General features: G+C 39.8%; 1 protein-coding gene across 4 annotated transcripts; it reads left to right on the top strand.

Annotated features, from left to right (window-relative positions):
- Nucleotides 1-716: 716 nt before the first annotated feature.
- On the top strand, nucleotides 717-19,506 carry LOC138743309 (F-box/LRR-repeat protein 3-like). Of its 4 annotated transcripts, none has more exons than XM_069898442.1 (6): nucleotides 717-789; nucleotides 6,777-6,838; nucleotides 10,880-11,249; nucleotides 13,971-14,093; nucleotides 14,173-14,344; nucleotides 15,850-19,506. In XM_069898442.1, exons 3-6 carry the CDS (start codon nucleotides 10,881-10,883, stop codon nucleotides 16,491-16,493), a joined length of 1,308 nt encoding a protein of 435 aa, XP_069754543.1. In that variant the 5' UTR covers nucleotides 717-789; nucleotides 6,777-6,838; nucleotide 10,880; the 3' UTR covers nucleotides 16,494-19,506. The 4 variants fall into 4 exon arrangements, with proteins under 4 accessions (XP_069754543.1, XP_069754544.1, XP_069754542.1 ...); XM_069898443.1 differs by having other exon boundaries at nucleotides 725-793; XM_069898441.1 differs by having other exon boundaries at nucleotides 732-829.
- The last annotated feature ends 328 nt before the right edge of the window (nucleotides 19,507-19,834 follow it).

Genomic DNA, 19,834 nt, shown 5'->3' on the forward strand with positions numbered 1-19,834 from the left:
ATCTCAGTGTGCAGTGTTTGTCCTTGAAATACACTGCATAACACTTCCCATTTTTTTATTCAGGTGGCCGTCTGCATTTTGCTTATATATTGGCATAGAAGATATAGGACCGAAACGTTGGTTACCTTGCCTTTGCTTCCTTTAGATGCTGTGTTTCTCCAGCAGTTTCGTATAGGGCAATCGCAGAGTCTGCAGACTTTCCTGTTTAACTAGAGGACATCGTTTAAAAGTGAGGGAGAGGGCCACATTTTCATTCACGAGAGTGGACGTATTTGGAACCAGCTGCCGGAGGAAACTAGCAGTGGGTGCAATACCATCGTTCAAAAGACCTTTGGACATTTATTGGGATAAATGATCTGATTGTCCAATTGCCTGAGCCTTCGTGTTGCACAACTTCAACCCTTGTTGCAACAAGCAGATTCATCGCCACCTCGGCAACCCAGGGGTTTAGACCAAGCAGCTGAGCTGTCAGCTTTTCCAAGGCGATCGATGTGACCATCATTCCTTCCAAATTTCTTCGCCGACTCTGTGCGAGAATGGTCACGTGCGCCTTCTCACCGGTTCGTTCAGCTGTCAATCATTAATGAACCGCCCGCTGGTTGGTTGATGCCCGACAAGTCATGTCAGTCACCAAAGGTCTGTTTTGATTGGCTAATTATTTACCCCAGCTCCCCTCGCGATTGGCTAATGCTCACGTCAATCTGATTTAGGAGCCTGCGAGGGGAGGTGGAGGTGTTCGACCCTCCTATAAAACGGCCGTCGCCAGCTGTTGGAACCGAGAGTGGCGTCGTACGTAAGCGGGGAAAGAGTCGATGTTGTTATTGCAATGGTGATTTGTTTTCTACTGGGAAAGAAGGCATCGTTGGGATCTATTAGGGGGTGTGTGTGGGGTGGTCCTTTGGGATGAGGGTTGTTGGTCCCTTGGGATGAGGGTTGTTGGTCCCTTGGGATGAGGGATGATGGTCCCTTGGGATGAGGGATGATGGTCCCTTGGGTTGAGGGATGATGGACCCTTGGGATGAGGGATGATGGTCCCTTGGGATGAGGGATGATGGTCCCTTGGGTTGAGGGATGATGGACCCTTGGGATGAGGGATGATGGACCCTTGGGATGAGGGATGATGGTCCCTTGGGATGAGGGATGATGGTCCCTTGGGTTGAGGGATGATGGACCCTTGGGATGAGGGATGATGGACCCTTGGGATGAGGGATGATGGATCCTTGGGATGAGGGATGATGGACCCTTGGGATGAGGGATGATGGACCCTTGGGATGAGGGATGATGTTTCCCTTCCAGTCTGGGGGTAGTTGTTATGAGGCCTTTGTGAAAGATGGAGGCTCCTATGCAGCTGGGTCATGGAGGTGTTGGACCACTTCTAACACTTTTCCCCCTCCACCCACCCTTTACTTAAATTAAACTGCAGATTTTGAAAGCTAACCCAAATTCCACCCCTTCTCAACTTCCCATGTTGAGCATCTTTGCTTTGGGATGCCCAATTGTTGGTGGGGTTGTTATACCAAGGCTTTAAGGAACATTTCCATTGTCTTTTGATATCTTGCATTGTCTCAACTTAGAAATGATTTTTTTTTGAGTGAATAAATTATTTGTTAGTTCCATTGCACCTTGCTGTGAGAATGGTACCCTGATGCTTTTCCTTTCAGTGAATTGAAGGGTTTTGTGGAAGTAATAACCAAGGTCCTTGAGCCTCTTGTGGTGTGCCACTTTTATTGATTTTTGCAAGTGCTGATGCCTAGTTGGACAAACTTTGGGTTTGAAATTAAATGTTTTGAATACACTGCCTCTGATGTGCTGGTGCATGCATGTATTTCATTGTTAAACTCTTATGTTCACAGAATTAGTGAGATGCGAGAAGTTATCCAGTCTTGTTATGGAGATGAGAGGATATTTGAATTGTTGAGATGGAACTAATGTTTGTTGAATAGCTTCCACTCTTCCAGTAGCAAGGATTGGAGATGAGGTGTAGAATTGCGATCAAATAACTTGGGGTGATGATGAAGCTATGCCTGACACCAGACACTCTTGGATAAAGTGCACAAACCACCCAAAAATGGGTGGTTGAAGAAATTGACAAGAAAAAGTTTTTAAAGGAAGTGAGAAAAGGATAAATCCCTAAAACCTACTGAGCTGCATTCTAAGATTTTAAGAGATGCCCTATAATGATAGTTGATAGACTCATTTCCCAAAATTCCATGGATTTCAGAAATGGTTTTGACAGATTGGAAGGTAGCAAATGCATGCCATTATTTAAGAAAGTAAGGAGAGAAAATAGGGAATTGCGGACTAGTTACCATTGCTCCAGTTGATGTACATGGGCTTTTGGAAAAGTTTTGCCATGGTGATACATGACAAGAAATACATTAGGTGTTCACTGTATTCTGTGTAATATGCTGGTGTAGATTTTTTAGTGGAAAGAGGAGTCTGAATCAGTAGATCTGTTTTTGGGTTGAGTGTCTATGAAATTCTGCACCACCTATTCCCAATGGATTATCACTTATGTAGATGAGGGATCAAGTGTCATACAGTTGTATGTACGGATGGCTGTAAGTCGCATAGGTTGTAAGTCAAGGACTGACTACATGTATATCCAGATTTGCTGCTGATGTTAAGCAAGGTGGAAATTGAGTAGGAAAATGACATGGAGAGTCTTTGGGGACATAAATACAGGTTAAATAAAGAAGCAAGGACATTGCAGGTGGAATTAATGTGGTTATTCACTGAATTTAAAAAGGCATTTTTTAAACTGGCAAGAGATTTAACAATGTCCTTGCTCTTGAATCTTCATTGTGCAGGTTCAGCAAGCATTTGGAAGGCAGTGTGTTAGCCTTTATTGCAAGAGGATTGGAGTAGAATATTAGTTTTGCTCTGACTGTAAAGACCCTGATGAGATTGCATCTGGAATATGATCTTTTAATGTGCTGAAAGAAGACATCATATCATATAAATGTAATTGATAAAACTTGTTCCAGTAGCCTGGTGTAAATCCTGCTTGCTGACGGCATTCCTGTAACAATGGATTACTCTCTTTGTGAGGAGAAGCTGCCAGTGAAGGCTGGTGTTTGATGGGATGGGTTAAGCAGTTTGGATTGCTTGGGGGACCTCTGGCAGAGGTGATAATTGTTGTTGAGACTGGTTGGATTCTGGATTGATTAGCATTCCAGTAGGGGAAATAAATTGATCTCCTAGCAAGGGAATTCTCTCCCTAGGAGTTGTGAAATTTAAGTTGCTGGGTATATTCAAGACAATTAGAATTTTTAGCTGTCAAGAATTAGTGTCTGAATTGATTATGCAATCTCTCTGGTTGTATTGTTATGATTGCATATGTCATTTTGAGGTAAATACAAGTTATACAAGCATTAATATCTTCAGCCAGACAAGAAAGTTTTGTATGGTTAAGAAACTGTGTAAGGTCATTAATGCCACTGCCTGCATTTCTCTTGGAGCTGTCTTGGAGACCATGCAGACTGATATGGGAACAATTATTGTTTTTGGTCATTTGGAAGAGGTGAGTGAAGGTGTTTTTGCTTTTCTTGAGGCAGTAACAGAAATGCCTTTTATTATTGCATTCAGATTTGACTCTTTTCTTGAAGATCACAATTATTGGGTGTTTTCAGTTCCTTGCCATGCAATTCTATCCCCACAATGTAAGGCTAGTGTTGTAAATCCATCTGGCACTTAGAATCTAGTCAGGTTTTTCCATTCTGAAGTTAGATTTCCTGTTGCATTGTTTACAATTTGCAGAGGGATCGAGTCTAACAACTCGATGAGACTTGCTGAGGTTCTACGTTCTTCAGTATGTCTATCAGTAGTTGTATCTGATCCAGATCCTGTGCAAGATTGCACAAATCAACCCAAGTTGGTTGCTGTATCTGTGATGGTAATGGTTTACTGATTAATGCCTCTCCGAACTCATTCCCAAACTTTGTGACTAAGGCTTCAGTAACAACAAAATCCCCCACTGCCCCAAACTGCAACCAGGTCATCAACTTCCTTCAAACAGTCAATGATCAGCGAAGATCAAATTAAGTTTATTGTCATCTGATTGTATGAGTACACCTTGACAAAACATTGTTCTCTGGTCCTCAGTGCAAAACATGCAGTCACACAGCCAGACATAAAACACATACTAACTATACATATGAAGGACAAGTATTTCATCTGTGGGAAGAAGCTGTTCCCCAGCCTGGTGATGCTGGCTCTGATACTCTTGTATTTCTTCCCTGACGAGAGCAGTTGAAAGATGCTGTGTGCAGGTAGGAAGGGGTCCTCAATTATTTTGCTCACCCTCTTCAGAAGATGGATAATAACATCTCCCCCATTGTGTTCAATGTTACTGTGTCCCAAAGATTTGTACTCTCTCCCCTACTATACTCCCTCAACACCAATGACTGCATCAGCTAAATACAAATCCAACTCCATCATTGAATTTGCCAATAACATCACAGAAGTGGGCTCGGTATCAAATAATGACCAGTTAGAATTCAGGAAAGTGATGAAAAATCTGCTAGCCTGGAACAAGAAAACCCTTCTCTCAATAGCCCCTTTTATATGCATTCACTAAATTGGCCATTCAATGTCCTGGGATAGGAATGGCATTTTTGCTGTTTGACACTTGACCATTCTTAACTGGGACGTACATGTGTTCACACTTGCAAGGAGCCATCCCTGAGTTAGGACCATTTAACTTCTACCGCTGATATCACGACGCGTCGAGAGAAGGTGGACTTGCCCTAAATCCTGATCGGTATATTATGATTTTATTTTTGAACAAAATTAATCATGCCGTAATAGAACATAATTAGGCTGTATGTGCAGCACAGTGTGATCCCTTCAGCCCCTGTTGTTGTACATAAACCTTCATGAGGGACAAGGGAAAGTGCTAGCAATAAATAGGAATAGCAGACAATTTTTAAACAGTGGGAAGGTTGGTAGTGCTATTGTGCACAATTTGTAAATACGAAGGGGGGGGGGAGAGAAAGTGATGACGGATCTGCCCTCCAGAATGCCATGCATCAAGCAGAGAAAGGGCTACATGCACAGCAGCATTCATAGAGCATTCATGGAGGGGGTTCTCTGCTACGTGGCATTCTAGGAAGTCAAGTCAGCCATCATTTTTTTACCCATATAAATTGTGCTCTATAAATTGTGCACTATAGAGCTACCAACGTTCCCACACTATTTAAAAATTGTCTGCTATTGCTATTTATTTTCTCTCTTGCCTTCATTTTAATTCTTTCTTCCTTCACATTCCTGCATTCACACAAAAACTTGGGTCATTTCTATCCCAGAATGCAATTGCCCATCTGTAGATGCCAGGGATTGTACTAGGGTCAAGGCAGTCTAACTCTGACGTGAGATGATGTCAACTCACGCCGGCATTGAGAAGTGTTTTGTTTCCCACTAGACCATTTTTAGACCTATTGGCTATTAATTCCTGTGACAATTGTTAGGTCTGCTTTGTTCATGAATGAGTGAGTCAGACACCAGACTGAGTCGAAATCAAGGTTCTTTGTTCTTTATTACCGGATTGTAACACTTGCAACTAACAGTGTTAGTTGGAGAAGGTGCATTCTGCCGTTATCAGCAAGTGGTGTTTTTTTTTTATACCTCAGGATACGTACTTAGTAAATTATCATACCATGACATTGTCCAATGAATATACTGTTGCTATCATTCTCTGTTAGTCTGCTGCACATCATTCTTGTTAGTGCAAAGCTTATCTTGAGTGTACAAGGTCACATCTGCATTCTGTTACTCCTTAGTACTGGGTGACTCCTTCTCCGGTCCCATCTCATGATGTTTTTACCTTACACCACTTGCAAGTGTGAAAGGGGCTATTGTCAATAATATGAAGGAGATCATTTCAGGAAAGGGGTCTGTGGCCATGCCTCTGTCCACATTAATGGTGCTAAAGTGGAAAGAGTAGATACCTTCATGCTTTTGGGAATCAACATCTCCAGTTGTGTGACATGAGAGAATTGCGTTATTGCAATGTTCAAGATATTGCACCAATGCCTCTGCTTGGAGGTTTGGCATGTCCCCTTGTCCCTCAGCACTTTCTACAGGTGCACCATTGAAAGCATAGTGGCTGGATGAATCACGATATGATTATGGCACTGCTTTGCTCGCGATCAGAAGATGCAGGTAGTGAATGCAACTCAGAGCTTCCTTTTTCTTTTGGTGGGTTATATCTGTAGCTCCCACTGCCTCGGGAAGGCAGCCAACATACTCGAGTGGTGGCTGAATGGAATAATCTTTCTGAGAAAATAGTTGAGGCAGAGTCGAATCTTTCATTTAAGAGGAGGCTGGATATATACATGGATAAGAATTCTAAAAGATGTACTTAAAACAAAAGTGCAGTAGTGATCATAGTTTTATATTGATTTTTTATTGGGTCTTTTTTCTGGTATGTGATGCATTTTTGGGGGGGTTGCTAAAACACATCTTTAAAACTAAATTGCATGGATTTTGTTGCATTATCTTAGTTAAACAGTCTAGACTGATGTTGCATTAAATTTCTGAATGGGCAATAGTAAAATCAGACATACTTTGAAACTGCTTTAACTAGGGAACCAAAATTAGTCTTTTCTTACTTGCCTCTTGCAAAACCCAAATTGTTTTACTTGCAATTGAAGTTGTATGCAAAACAATTGAATAGATGATTGTCCGTGCAACACTCAGATTTGTATTTTAATGTCCTGATGCAATTGTTAGGGCTGTAATTATCTGATATTTCTAACTTTAATCCCTGCTAACAGAATTTTCAAGATGCTGGAAAATCTTCCAAGAGAAAATTGAAAGCTTCATCACATAAAGGGAGGTATTAAGCACTTTAATATTTGTCAAAGTTGAAATCTAATAATGCTGCAGGTTATATAGTAATAGAAAAAACCATGGAATTTGTCCTTCAAATGGAACTTGTGTGGTAGAACTTATGACTAAATTTTACTATTTTCTAATTTTTATTTCTGGTATAAATCCTGTATTAATACTTTGAAACTTGTCAACTATAAATATCTTAAACTGGCTAAATTTTGTTTCAAAATTGTTGCACCTTGTGATGGTAAATTATGTACTTTCCAGTCATTGCTGTATATTAAAATGTGGGTTGAGGTTAAAAATGACATTTTCATTCCTTATTTGGAAAAGGGGGCATAGGGGTGTTCTGTAGTTGGTGACACTAGCAGAGAATATTACAATTAAGTTTTTTTTTAAAATCAATAAAATGAATTCTGAAATTGTAAACAAAAATTTCCTGAAACATGTAGTAGGCCAGACAACATTTGGTCTGACAAAAGTTTTCCCTGAAATTCCCACAGACTTGAGTATTCCCAGAACTGTCTTTTTGCATATGTAATTGTATTTTAAAGCTGAATCTTTTAAGTTGAACAAAAATTAGATTTTATTTGAGGATATACTGTTATTTAGTTAACCTATACAGTTGTACTGAAAGTTACATTAACATTTGTAATGGAACTATGCTTCTTTACATCTTTTCATTTTGGGGGGGGTGGGGGGAAATTGTGTTCATTGAAAAGACAAGCCATTGCTAGTTTGCAATCTTCATGCAATTTCCAATATATTTTATCAAAGCTTTAATTTCGTATTCATGGTTTTTTTGTTTTATTCAGAAATTGGTGGGGGGGGGGTGGGGGAGGAGAGGAGAGCTACTACAAGAAGATTTGCTCCACTAAACTTGACTATTGTTCTATGATCAAGGCAGCAGTTGAGTTAATCCAGATGCTTGGCATATTTATGACCAAGTATTGCAAGGAAAAGTGTTTTCTGAAAATTTCTACTGGTATTTAAGAAATAATAGTGGCAGACTTTAATTTTTGAAACGTGGTCTTTCGCTGCAAGAAGATGTCAGAATCCGAATTCTGCTTATTGGCATATTAAGTACTGATCCAAATACCGGTAGTATTGGAGCAATGTTTAAAGGTCTAGTGGTGGGAAGTGCTTCCTGATCTCTTGTAACAAATGACCATTTTTATCCAATGTAATAACGAATGTTGCAACATTGAATTAAAAGGATATAATTTTGCTTGGAGATAAAATTGCAAATAATTGCTGCATGTTAATTAATTAATGGTTACTGGGTACTGATATGATTAAACTAAGTCTTTTTAGAGCCGAATTGACAATTGCTTTGCTACATTAATATAACATTAACAATTATAATCCAAATTAGAAGTATAGTAATTCTACAAATCTTGGGGAAGCACATTGACTTATCCCTTTTGCATCAACCATGTAGTTTTGAAACAGCTTCTATCCAATTTAACTTTGCAGTGGTGGGCAGCATTCACAGCAAAGTACAATTGCATCAATGGTATTTGTTGCTCCTTCATAACTACTGTTTCGTCTGATGAAATGGTGCAGCCGAGATAGGTAAACTGGTTGACCGTTTTGAGTTTTGTGTGCCCGATGGAGATGTGGGGGGGCTGGTAGTCATGGTGGGGAGCTGGCTGATGGAGGACCTCAGTTTTCTTCAGGCTGACTTCCAGGCCAAACATTTTGGCAGTTTCCGCAAAGCAGGACGTCAAGCGCTGAAGACCAGTTTACCTATCTCGGCTGCACCATTTCATCAGATGCAAGGATCGACAATGAGATAGACAACAGACTCGCCAAGGCAAATAGCGCCTTTGGAAGACTACACAAAAGAGTCTGGAAAAACAACCAACTGAAAAACCTCACAAAGATAAGCGTATACAGAGCCGTTGTCATACCCACACTCCTGTTCGGCTCCGAATCATGGGTCCTCTACCGGCACCACCTACGGCTCCTAGAACGCTTCCACCAGCGTTGTCTCCGCTCCATCCTCAACATCCATTGGAGCGCTTACACCCCTAACGTCGAAGTACTCGAGATGGCAGAGGTCGACAGCATCGAGTCCACGCTGCTGAAGATCCAGCTGCGCTGGATGGGTCACGTCTCCAGAATGGAGGACCATCGCCTTCCCAAGATCGTGTTATATGGCGAGCTCTCCACTGGCCACCGTGACAGAGGTGCACCAAAGAAAAGGTACAAGGACTGCCTAAATAAATCTCTTGGTGCCTGCCACATTGACCACCGCCAGTGGGCTGATATCGCCTCAAACCGTGCATCTTGGCGCCTCTCAGTTTGGCGGGCAGCAACTTCCTTTGAAGAAGACCGCAGAGCCCACCTCACTGACAAAAGGCAAAGGAGGAAAAACCCAACACCCAACCCCAACCAACCAATTTTCCCTTGCAACCGCTGCAATTGTGTCTGCCTGTCCCGCATCGGACTTGTCAGCCACAAACGAGCCTGCAGCTGACGTGGACTTTTTACCCCCTCCATAAATCTTCGTCCGCGAAGCCAAGCCAAAGATAACTACTGTTTCAATCAAAGTACAGTACAACACTGATTACCCGAAATGGTTGGGACTGGGCCCATTTCGGATAAACAGTTTTTTCAGAGAATCTGTCATTTTTTAAAATAAAAGCCGAGTAGCACCAGCAAATCATTTGCAACGATGTTTAAACAACAAGAAGGTAAGGCTTTTAAGCATTCTCACCAAGAATAATGCTGGCCTCCACTGATCACTGACACCTCCACACCAGGGTCACCGCCCTCCTGCCTGGGGGCCCTGGTCAGTTTGGCTCTGAAAAAAAATTTGGATAACTGAGGACTTTGTTGTACTGTACATGTTTTTGTGCTGTTGCTTTTTGCACCTGAAATGCTTCATAGATTTGTATAATTTGATCAAATCTTGCATCCTCCCAAAAAAAATTAATATTAAGATATCATTGACAAACCTAGAATTTATTGTTGATTCCTAATTGTCTGCTGAGAAAGGGATGGTGCAAGTGAGCCACCTCCTTCAAATGCTGCAGTCCCACAAGAAGAATGTGTACATGTAACTGATGTCCTTGGTATATTTCAGGAGACTTGGTTAAACTGATCAGATATTTGCAGTTCAGTACTTGAAAGGAGACTTTGCATGGACTCCTAATTTGTCAGTCCAACTTGCTAATTTCCCTTTGCCCTTTTCCATGATCTCTTGAGTTCTTACTCCATGACTACCATAGTCCGTCGTTTGGTTTTTTTGTGTGACGCAAACTGGGATGTATTACTTAAACTAATTTCTAGTTTGTAAATAGCATATTTGTTTATCAAAGTTAAGTATTCAAAGTCATCGAGACCTGTTGACCTCCCTTTATGGCAAGAGCGAACGTACATTTAGCAAATTATTATTGCTTTTAAATTCCATTAAGGCTTTTCAACTGTCTTCACAGGATGACCATAGTCAATGTTGTGTTCTGGAATCTTTCACAAGAACTGATGAAGGGTTTCAGCCTACAACATTGGCTTTTAGCTCTATTTGCTGGTCTACCTGCACAGTTTCTCCAGTGGATTTTGCATTGCTCCAGATTTTAGCATCCGTAGCCTTTAGTGTCTAACTTTGCCTTTAACCCTGTAGACCTCGAGTTCTGGCTTTAACTCAAACCTCTCCATAACTCTAGTTCTATATTAAGATTTTTGTTAATATCTGCTATTTGACAACGTTTATCACCGTCTCCTAATATTTGCTTGTGTGACCTGAACTTATTTGATATACTTATGAAGGATCTTTGGCATTTTACTGCATTGTGAATTGTTTAATCTCTTTGTGAGAAGATTGAGCAAATGCTTAGATTAATTTCTTTAAATTGGATGGAAGTGGTCCTGGAGTTTTTGCAAAAATCACATTTTAAAATTTGTCAAGCAAAGGCATTATTTTATTCTGCCTGAAGGGAAGATTAAACTCTGGTTGTTTAACCTCAAGTAAATACATTTTTATTACAGTACAAGTGCCGTTTCCCAATAAAGATAGCAAATCCTTTTCCTTTTCTTTCAGAATGAAGCAGAGTAGAGTGAAACAGAGGGCTGGGATCCAGCCTCCTTCCATTGTTGGTAAAAGAAACAAAAGGCAGAAGACTGGCTTGGTCCAAAGCAGTGACACTTTGAACGTTTCTTGTGCAGACTGGGGAAACTTGCACTATGACTTGATTCTGCACATTTTCCAGTACCTACCATTGGTAGATCGTGCTTGTGCATCATCAGTTTGTAGAACATGGAATGAAGTCTTTCACATGCCTGAGCTGTGGAGACGGTTTGAATTTGAACTGAATCAGCCAGCAACATCCTACTTGAATTCAACTCATCCTGATCTGATTCAGCAGATAATCAAAAAACATGCTGATCATTTACAATATGTCAGTTTTAAGGTAAACCAAAAAATCTAGTTTTATCCTGTGCCGTTTAGGAAAGAAAATGAGGCTACAATAAGTGTTAAGTCAGTAATTAAATATTCTGTACTGTTCTGACCACCACTTTATAGAAAAGATGAATATTATGGAGTAAGTGCAAAGAAGATTCTTGATGTTCCCAGGAGTGAAAAAAATTATGATAGATCAGATAACTTGGTTACTTTAGAACAGTAAAAAGTGTGGCCTCATTACATTGAGGTTTATAAAATCAAGTTTGATTAGAATAAATAGGGAGGATTTTTCAGCTGGAAGGTTGTAGATTTAAAATAATTAAAAGCGTTGGAAGGGAGATGACAAACATATTTTCAACTGGAAGGTGAAGGGCTTTCAAATTCACTGCTCTGGAAGAGGAATTGTGGCAACTCTGCATGTATAAGTGTCGGGCTATATATACTTAAACAGCTGTGGCCTGCAGGACTCTACAATAAGTGCTGAAAGGGAGGATGAGGTTGGTTGTCTCTTTTGGCCCATCCTAGCAGTCTTTTTATCATTTTGTCCTTTTCCCAAAGTCAGAATGCTGTTAGACATGTAGTCCTGAATATTGGAGCAAATTAGAGGATTGCAGAAGGTTTTTACTTTGTGGAGGAATAAGAATTTAATATTGCCCTTCATGGGAAAAATTCAGGACCTGCTCAAAGATCATGAGAGCATTAGAACACGAGAAACGACAGCAGGAATAGGCCCCTTGGCTCATCGAGCCTGCTGCGCCATTCGTCGTGACTCAGCTTCACACCTGCCCGTTTCACATAATCTTTAATTCCCCTACTGAAATCTGTTTTGTATGGATTTAATGAAGCTTCCTCTACTGCTTCATTTGACAGATTATTTTACAGGTTCACTACTCTGGGAAAAGCAGGTCTTCTTTGTACCATCTTAAATCTTCACCTGAATTTTGAGGCCAAGTCCCCTAATTTCACTTGTCAATGGAAACAACCTCCCTGCTTTTATCTGGTATATTCATTTCATAATTTTAGTTTAACACCCCTCCCTGTCTTCTAAATTCCTCTGCACTGCCTCAAAAGCCATCCCATCATTTCTTGTATAGAAACAAAAATTTCACTCACTACTCCAGGTCTCCTGTACAGTTGCTGCTGAACTGCTCTGATCTGGAATTCAATTCCTCTAACAGCAAAGACCAACTTTCCCATCTGCTGCCTTGATTGCCTGCTCTACCTGCAAACCAACCTTTTGTGATACTTGTATAATCATAGGTCCTTCTGCAGAACAGCAAACTGCAATTTTCCACATTTAAATAATAGTCCAGGTTGCTATTTCTTGTTTAACTCAGGTTATTCTTTGTTCTCCCTCAGTGAATGATCTCTTATTTACCAACATTGTACTTGTCTCCCCGAATCTTGCACACTCATTTAGCCAATCAATTTTCTCTGCAGACTCTCCTCCACACAATTTGCTTTTCTACTTGATTTAGTGCCATCTTGGATATGGTGCACATGGTCACCTCTAAATCATTGGGATAAATTGTGAGCCCATTACAGATTCCCGTAGCACCCCACTAACCACTGCCAACCTAAGAAATGCTGATTAATCCCAACTCTTTATATTGGTTAATGTATTCTTGATAATACTTTACCCCCAACTTGAAGGCCTTGTGTATCAGTTCTTTACTTCATTGCTCAGGTTTCCAGAAAGGACAGTTGTACAAAACTAAAAATGCATATCAACATTGGAAGAATTCAATGAACTTGTATCAGCTAAATTTAGTTTGGAGATGCAGCATTGTAACAGCCCATTCTAGCCCATGAATCCATGCTGCCCAGATACACCCATGTGACCAATTAAACTACTAACCAGATCACTCAATGGAATGTGGGAGGAAACTGGATAATTCGGAGGAAACCCACGTGGATACTAGGAGAACATTCTTACGGACCATGGCAGATTCGAACCTGTGGTTGTATTAGTGTTGTGCTGCCAAATCAAGTCATGAAATAAAAGTCTGTCTAATGCAGATGTGTCATTTGTTTGTGTAACATTTATAAGATTGGCAGCTTCGTATTGGACTTTATGGTGCAAGTCTTTGATAAAGTCTGACATTGTGGTCCGTGACTGAGCTGGGTTTGGATCATGGCAAAGATCCAGCAGTTCTAATCCTTGTGATTAGAATTTTGTGAATGGTTGAAAGAAATTTCAAACTGGCATTCCCTTATGAACAATCTCCACAAGAAGAGGAGGGAGAGAGAGAGGAAAGATTGGTGGGAGGAAAATTAAGGTATTTTGAAGAAGGAACCATTTTAAAATGAGTAAGAGGATTTGTGTAAAACAATAACTTTTAAGTAAATGTATAATGTTCATGAATGTTTTGGAATGAGAACCATTATTTGTGCATCAGAATTTTAAGAAATTGAATAAATATTTTGAATGAAAAGAAACTAGTTTGTAGTTTTTGACACTTGAAATTTCATCGTTCAATGATTGTTTTCACTATCATTGAATTTGGGTAGTAGTAAAATTAAGGTAAGAAACTAAAGCCACGGTATCTTTCACGGTACATACATTAAGCTTGTGTGTACACATTTTGGAGATGGATGAAAAAAATCCAGTTGCATTTAAGATGTTGGAATAAAATTTAGTCCCAATTATTTCTTGTTCACTCTTATTAGTAAAAGATGCAGTTGTCTTGCTCAGCCTTCTTTAAACTCTCCATTTTATTTTCATTAGGTTGACAGTAGTACTGAGTCTGCAGAAGCAGCCTGCGATATTCTTTCACAACTGGTCAATTGTTCCATAAAGACTCTGGGACTGATCTCCACAGCAAAACCTAGTTTCATGAATTTGTCAAAGGTACTTTGTTTTGTATCTTTTTAAATCGATTTTTGGCCTGCCATTCATGTAGCATTTATTATCACCTTTGTTTTCACAGTCACGTTTTGTATCAGCTCTTACTGTGGTGTTTGTGAATTCTAAGTCATTGTCCTCAATCAAGATTGATGATACACCAGTAGATGATCCATCTTTGAAAGTTTTGGTTGCCAATAATAGTGATACTTTGAAACTATTGAAAATGAGCAGCTGCCCTCATGTTTCACCTGCAGGTAAATTCAGGTTTTCAAAATAATTTGGATTGTATAAATACATTTTAGAGTACTATAATAGTATATCTAATATAGTATTAAGGAAAGCTCACTATATCATGTTATCTCTTTGGCTTGGCTTCACGGACGAAGATTTATGGAGGGGGTAAAAAGTCCACGTCAGCTGCAGGCTCGTTTGTGGCTGACAAGTCCGATGCGGGACAGGCAGACACGGTTGCAGGGGAAAATTGGTTGGTTGGGGTTGGGTGTTGGGTTTTTCCTCCTTTGCCTTTTGTCAGTGAGGTTATCTAATCTCACCAGAAACACTGAATACATGTTTTCTTAATTCATTGTTATTCCAAAGCTGTTAGTTCTTCTAATTGCTTCCTTGCAATTATAAGGACCAGCAGGTGTTTAAACTATTAATGGCTCTGGACAATTTTCAAAAAGCACATCGATTTACTCAACTTTGTTTGGTCGTTCTAATTTTAAAATATTTTCACCATTTTTGTCTCTGTACACCTTTTTTTAAACAATGAGATGTTAGAGAAGAAATGTAATAATTGGTTGTCAGGTACTTTTACTGAAAGATGTTGGGGTAGATCTTCCACCCCAAGCTTGTGCTTGTACAGGAACATAGTTGGATGGGCTCATAGAAGTCCTGATCTCCATGTTAGAATAAACTGAAGCTACAAAAAATATCTTTGCTGCCTGGACTAGTTGGGGGATGTTGCATGATCTTCCCAGTTTTCAGGCTGGAAAGCCTGCCCACTAATCTTGAGCTGTGACAATTTGAACAGTCCACAATTAAATTAAAATAATCTTGCCATTAACTGTTTTTCCCTTAATTTTGAACTTGCAGTCCAGCACTTACAAGATTAAACTTTAGCTGTCATCTCTCCCCATATCCATAACTGATATAATCCTGTATTCTTTGAAATTGGATAAATCGTGGAGAAAATGTGCAAGGCTAGGAAAACCAAGCCATTACCCGGAAATAGAATTGGTCAAACAAAGAGCCAAACCAACATGTTGAATCAAATGACCATCCATTCTGAATTGATGTGATTTGATTTATATTAAAAAAAAATCCTGAAGTGAATGATGAAAGATTTGGAACAGTGACATAATTTCGCAAATCAAATTGCTCATTCTTAAACTTGAAACTGATGATGCCACTACATTGGGTGGAGGAAGTTACTAAATTTACATTTCCTCTCCAGACAAAATATCATCGGTGTCAGGACAAAAAGATTTTTGTTCCAGTTTGCATTTCCTTTAATATTCTTGGGGTGATTACTAATTTTTGTCTGAGGAAATGCATTGTTATCACCAGAGACAGTTGAAATGACTAAGATTCATTGCACATGAAATAATTTACAAGAAATTGTTCTGATCCTTTCTCTGTACATAGCCATCATGTCACTTTTGCCATTTTCTTCAAATTGCAAGTGATTTAACAGTGAATTTTTATATTGACTGCATCTTTGTTCCTCTTCAAACATTCTATTTTGTATTATATGTAGGCATTCTTTGTGTGGCAGATCAGTGCTATGGCCTCAGAGAGCTGGCATTAAATTATTATCTACTCAGTGATGAACTGCTATTGGCTCTTTCCAGTGAAAAGCATGTTCATCTGGAGCACCTTCGCATTGATGTGGTGAGTGAGAACCCAGGACAGACTCAATTCCACAGCTTAAAAAAAAGTAGCTGGCATGCTCTTGTTAAACACTCTCCAAAAGTTAACATCGTTATGTACTTCTTTCTATATGAAGAAGAATTTGACCCATTTTTCCACGACGAAACTCCAGTCACACACATCTATTTTGGCCGTGCAGTCAGTAAAGAGATGTTGGGTCGGATTGGAATGAACTGCCCAAGATTGATTGAACTGGTGGTCTGTGCAAATGGTCACCAACCTTTGGATGATGAACTGATTTGCATTGCAGAGCGTTGCAAAAACCTAACTGCCATGGGTCTGGGTGAATGTGAGGTTTCATGCAGTGCATTTGTAGAATTTGTGAAATGCTGTGGAGGACGGCTAACACAGCTAGCTATCATGGAGGAAGTGCTGATACCGGATCAGAAATATAGTGTTGAACAAATCCACTGGGAGGTTTCTAAATATCTGGGAAGGGTATGGTTCCCAGACATGATGCCCACATGGTAAAGATGATGCATGTTATCTGAGATTGAGAATAGGGGAATAGTTTGCCCTGCTTCATCAGAAAATGAAGCATTCTTGTAAGTAGATTTATATCCTAATAAGAACTTACCTGCTAAGATTTTCAAAAGCTAAGATCTGATGGAATACACTTCGAATTCTGTTAACCATATAACTATATAACGACTTACAGCACAGAACAGGCCAGTTCGGCCCTACTAGTCCATGCCGTAACAAATCCCCACCCTCCTAGTCCCACTGACCAGCACCCGGTCCATACCCCTCCAGTCCTCTCCTCTCCATGTAACTATCCAGTCTATCTTTAAATGTAACCAATGATCCCGCCTCAACCACATCTGCCAGAAGCTCATTCCACATCCCTACCACCCTTTGCGTAAAGAAATTTCCCCTTATGTTCCCCTTATAATTTTCCCCCTTCAATCTTAAACCATGCCCTCTAGTTTGAATCTCCCCCACTCTTAATTGAAAAAGCCTATCCACATTTACTCTGTCTGCCCCTTTTAAAATCTTAAACACCTCTATCAAGTTCCCCCTCAATCTTCTACGCTCCAGAGATAAAAGCCCTAGTCTGCACAATCTTTTCCTGTAACTCAAACCTTGAAATCCTGTCAACATTCTTGTGAACCTTCTCTGCACTCTCTCTATTTTGTTTACATCTTTCCTATAATTTGGTGACCAAAACTGGACACAGTACTCCAAATTTGGCCTCACCAATGCCTTGTACAATTTCATCATAACCTCCCTACTCTTGAATTCAATACTCCGATTTCCGCTCCATCCTCAACATTCATTGGAATGACTTCATCATCAACATCGAAGTACTTGAGCTGGCAGAGTCTGCAAGCATCGAATCCATGCTGCTGAAGACCCAACTGCGCTGGGTGGGTCACATCTCCAGAATGGAGGACCATCGCCTTCCCAAGAACTCTCCACTGGCCACCGAGACAGAGGTGCACCAAAGAAGAGGTACAAGGACTGCTTAAAGAAATCTCTTGGTGCCTGCCACATTGACAACCCCCAGTGGGCTGATATCGCCTCCAACCGTGCCTCACAATTCGGCGGGCAGCAACCTCCTTTGAAGAAGACCGCAGAGCCCACCTCACTGACAAAAGACAAAGGAGGAAAAACCCAACCCCAACCAACCAATTTTCCCTTGCAACCACTGCAACTGTGCCTGCCTGTCCCGTATCGGACTTGTCAGTCACCAACGAGCCTACAGCAGACGTAGACATACCCCTCCATAAATCTTCGTCCGCCAAGCCAAAGAAAGGTTGTGGATTAAAATGACCATCGTGATTGCAACATTTTAATTACTTGGTTTGTACCATTTCAAAGTGCAAAATTATTTTGGCAGGTTGTGTAGCATCTCCTCGTGTAGAAGTTCACAGTTAAAATAGGATTCTTTCTGAATTTAATGTTAACCATAATTGTTTGTAAATTTGAAATGAACACTGGGAGAGGATCACAAACAGCTATGAAAAGAGAGTAAGCAGACACAGCAAGAATGGCCTCACTGACTCATTAAGACTGAGTGCTGGCACATTTGTTTGACCCAGGCCCTGATCATAGCAGTCCTTCATACTGGGTGGGGGCAGCATATGGGGGAGAAAGCATGCAGTACTGTATTTTCACTTGTTTATTGCGCACACATGTATAAGCGCAAAGAAAATTTTAAACTATGTATGTGTGTGTGTGTATATATAATGTATGTATATATGTATAAATTAAAAAAAATTCTCGTATAGTGTGTACACATATACCGCGAGGGTGTAGTAGTCTACATTCCAACTGGTGAGCAATTTGCATTTACTTGGGACAGGAGACAGTACACATTCCATAGTCCTGCTATCTGCCACAGTTAATCTCCCTCAATTTACAACCCATTCAACTTCCCTCAGGTGACAATTGCCCATTATATAGGATGCATCTTCCTGTAAAGTCTTTCTGAGACTGTTGTCTCCAAGGCACTTCAAATGTTAACCTACTCCCTCCAGGGATGGATCTGGGCAGTTAACATTGTTAAGATACAGTGCCGAAGCAAGAATAACCTATTTCTCAGAATACCATGGCACTCAGGCCAGAGATATTCCTGAGACTGCCAAGATGAAAATTTTGAATTTTCCATTTTGTATGTATCCATTCCATATTTGTCTGTAAATTTATGCATATTTAATTGTCATTATCACTTTCCTGCGCTGGCTATAAATTGTGTGCATTGTTTTATTGCTGGTGTGACTTTCTACGCCAGTTATAAATTGTGCATGTTTGCTTTACTCCCACTACTGCTTTCCCACACCCACTAAATTGTGTGTTGTTTCAACTTGGAAAAAAAGCTCTTGTATTGCACACACAAGCATGTAACATACGGTGCATTACCCGGTTTGTAAAAAAAAATGCGAGTTATGTGCGTTTATATATTTAAAAAAAGGTAATGCCTGTTCCCACATAGCAGAGGATCTCTGCAGCCCCACAACAGGTGGTAAATCAATCCCTTCCATCCCACTGAACTCTTAAACATTTATTTATTTCTATGGGATGTATAGAAGTTGAGCTTTTGTAACCTGGGGAGGAACTGTAGCCCTAACTTTCAATGGAATTGGTTCACAATTTTAAGATTATCTTTACTTGGTATTGTGTAAATGATCTTAATAATATTTCCTTTGGCCAGAGGATGGAAAAACTGAATTGAGTTTATTGTTCAATTCATTTGATCATAATTTTTTTTTTGTGTGCACTTTCTCTTTGAGCTACAGACATGGAAACGTTCATTTTGATTCTATTACACATTTCCATCGAAGTATACTTAAGCTATTACCTGCTTAATTAAAATTTACTGAGGTTGTGGATAAAATGAAACCAATCACATGATGTGAAATTCTAAAACGGCCATTCCCAACTTTTTTTCAGCTATGCACCACACCCCCTAGGACTCTGCTCAAAGTTTATGGGCCCCCTTGTGAAGCAGTCATGTTTTGGTTTCTTCTGTATTTCTCTCCTACTGACATAAAAACGTAAGAAGATATTTGTTACGTGATGTTTAAACATAAATAAATAAATAAATAAAGCTATTACTTCTGCTGTGGCCCATGGGGGATGGTGTAGGGCTGCTCTAAAACCTATTTTAGGAAGTATACCAGGTATTCTATTAAGTTATCTATTAAAGATAGAAAGTTTAAATTATCTGTATTCTGTTGAAATTTTTTTTAAAAAATTCCACTTAAAACTTGATATTGTATCAGCAAAAGCTGCATTTAGAGACTCGTGCAGTTGTTTGAAGTTAGTTATCAAAGTATAGATTAACATTTGTAATATTTGATCTATTTAAG

The sequence above is a fragment of the Narcine bancroftii genome, chromosome 9, assembly GCF_036971445.1.
Source record: "Narcine bancroftii isolate sNarBan1 chromosome 9, sNarBan1.hap1, whole genome shotgun sequence".
In the NCBI taxonomy this organism is placed as follows: Eukaryota; Metazoa; Chordata; class Chondrichthyes; order Torpediniformes; family Narcinidae; genus Narcine; species Narcine bancroftii.